The 3,108-nt window shown below is 25.2% G+C and overlaps 1 protein-coding gene across 1 annotated transcript; it reads left to right on the top strand.

The window, feature by feature from the left end:
- Positions 1-238: 238 nt before the first annotated feature.
- On the top strand, positions 239-2,217 carry LOC111031953. Its single transcript, XM_022312101.1, has 6 exons — positions 239-674; positions 744-827; positions 886-1,053; positions 1,171-1,354; positions 1,435-1,702; positions 1,777-2,217. Exons 1-6 carry the CDS (start codon positions 462-464, stop codon positions 2,093-2,095), a joined length of 1,236 nt encoding a protein of 411 aa, XP_022167793.1. The 5' UTR covers positions 239-461; the 3' UTR covers positions 2,096-2,217.
- Positions 2,218-3,108: the final 891 nt, after the last annotated feature.

The following is a 3,108-nucleotide window of genomic DNA, read 5'->3' as shown; positions in this document are numbered from 1 at the left end:
GCTTGTCCCCACGAATTTAAATAAAACTATTTATTATTTAATTCGTGCTTGTTCCGATGGACTTCAGTTGACTTTTCATCATAATCATGGTACCTATAGCCTATAGGCTATAAGCACAGAATAATATTTATAATATTTATTCTGTGGTATAATGGTTGATGGTTATCACAGTCGTTATCATTATCGTTATCAACATTTAATCACATATATATATATATGTGCATTTAATAGCTTTAATTTCGCCTTAACGTTTTTCCATTTATTCTACTACGACTCACCAGCGGGCAGCGATGAGCATATTGTGAAATTTTTAATAATTAATAGGTAATTACTTAATACGTATCTTGTTTTCTATCTTAATATTAATTGAAAATTTAAATTTTTCAAAAATTTAGTGTACCGTACCAATCACAGAACAAAATTTCATATTAAGTTATAACATTTTATATATTCTTTTAAAAATGCGTTGTTGTGTAGCTTCATGTAAAACTAATAAATCAAAAACTACAAAAATAAGTTTGTTTGGTATACCCAAAACTGATTCTTTAAGACTTGAATGGGAGAAGGCCTTAGGTGTTCGTTTTAAAGCTAGTTCTAGAGTATGTCGTAACCATTTTAATAAGGAAGATATAATTGATACTTGGGTGTCTGGCAAAGGATTATCCAAATACACGGTAAATATTGTCAATCATAATGATCAAAAGAATTGTACAGTTAAATAAAAGACCAATAATATTTTTTAGATTGATTTAAAAAAACCCACACTTCGCAAAGGTGCGATACCTATTGATTTGATGTCATTCCGTACTGTCTCATCTGCATCTCAAGTAATTGCTAACTATAAAAACTTTAAAATAGAATAATACAGAATTAATATTGTTATAGAATTTTGAATCCAGTGTGGCACAAGCAAAAGTACCAAAGGAATATGAGGTATTACTTTCAAACATTTACAATGACCATTGCTATTATTTAAGTAATGGCCATACAAAGGAAATAACATCACCATTAACTGATGATACAATGATGTCATCTTCACCTGAAAGAATTGAAGTATGTAATAATTTAACTTTATAGTAAAATTGTTGTTATTATTTATATTTAAAATATTTAATAAATCCTAACTACCTAGCATTATATTAAATAGAATGTAACACTTTAATTTTATAGGTAAGACAAATTTCACATTTTAAAGATATTTTAAATCAAATAAACATATTAAATATTCCAAAAAAATGGTATTATGATGATAATTATGCATCCAAAAAAAAAAAAATGATCAGTTTTCACAAATTGGGACCATACAAAGATGATTTTGCTACAAGCATAGAAAAACAATTAATTTTGACTGAAGGTGAGTGTTTTAATTTGTTAATTAATATCAAATGTAATTTATTATTGAATATGAATTGATTAGACTGAAATAATTTTCAGATTTACAATTGTTACTCTATGTTTATAACAAGAAAATCAATACATCTGACATAGGACACATTTCTGAATTGATTACTATTAATACATATGACAAATTACTGAGTATAATTAAACAATTTGATGAAACTCTAGTATGTCAAGGTGCTTTACCGTCAAACCAAATTGATGATGTTAATTCCTCATATGGTTATCAATTTGTTGAATCATATGGAATGTGGAGACATATAAAATGCTGCATAATACTGACAAATGATGATGGCATAAAAAGGTTATTAATTTCAAATTGAAATAATATTATTTTCTTTTATCAACAGCTAACTATTGATAATTTTAAAATTTCAGTAATATTTGTTTATGGTGTAAACGTTTGTGTTATATTATAAAAAATAGAAGGTTACGCTTAAAAAATAACCAATCAATCCGGGTATTTTTTTCTCCAAATCAACAAAAGAAATTAAAACAAATTAAAGCTCAAAAAAATTTATTGAAAAAAAAATATTGCAGAGCAAAGAAAAGAATAAATTTCCTTCAAAATCAGTTAAATGAAATAAAAAAAAAAGCTAAAGAAATCTCTCAATGTAGACTTGAAGAGCTTTTAGATGAAGACAGGTTAAATATGTCAATGTATCAATTTGATCTTAAGTATGAATCAGATGACTGATTCTGATCATTAAATTGTGCTACAAACTTTAATCATTGCCCATACTAAGGTGCACCAGAGCTACAAATGATCGAATTATTGGTGGTGCTAAAATATCAACTAATTTAGTTGCTGCTTTTGGTGTGATGTGTTCCATATTTTATTTGATATGAGTTTATATTTACATTTATTATGGTATGTTTATTTATTTTATGAATTAATTATAATTTTTGTAATATACAATATGTAATATAAATATATATTTTTTATTATTAATTTAAAATTTAATTTTCTAATATGTCAAGATACATTTGTCGTAGAAGTATCAGACATCATATCAATTCGACTTCTATTGTGTTCGGCAACATCGTTATACATTGCATAGTTAACATCAACATTTTTGAAAGTTTTGAACATAATGAAGTCTGATTTTATTTTGTTATATTATATCTTAAAATATTGATTGTCTTGTCTGTTGACAATCAGAATAATATTTCAAGATCTATACTAAATTGTTAAAGGATTACTTTCACAAGAAAACATCCGTGACAGAAGAATTTGATAGGTACATCATATGGATGATTAATGACTTGATACGACTATTTACTACAGATTTATAGAATGTGATTATAAATTGTATTATTAATTTCAGACTTACAAAACTATGCAAACGTTTTTAAGGAATCCTAAATCCAATTGAATTTCAATATTTATGTCTAATATATATGATATGATGAAGTCACTTAAATTATAAACCGAATCAAATCATAGAATTCAGTTTATGAAAACAATCAAATGCAATAATTTAAATGCTGTATCAACTAGCAAGTATTGCAATCAACTTTACAAGTTAATAGTCACTAATTTATGTTTGTTAAAAATATATTAGATTTATATTTTATACTTATGTTTTGTAAATAAAAGTTCTAACTATTAAAAAATGTGTATATGTACTAACTGTAATAGGAAAAGTTAAATAAAACTTAAAAAATAGTTTATATTGTTATAAACATTTTCTTTTTCATATCTGTACA

The sequence above is a fragment of the Myzus persicae genome, unplaced genomic scaffold, assembly GCF_001856785.1.
Source record: "Myzus persicae strain clone G006 unplaced genomic scaffold, MPER_G0061.0, whole genome shotgun sequence".
Taxonomy (NCBI): domain Eukaryota; kingdom Metazoa; phylum Arthropoda; class Insecta; order Hemiptera; family Aphididae; genus Myzus; species Myzus persicae.
Note: the sequence above shows the minus strand (reverse complement) of the source record. Positions and strands in the feature narration are given on the sequence as shown.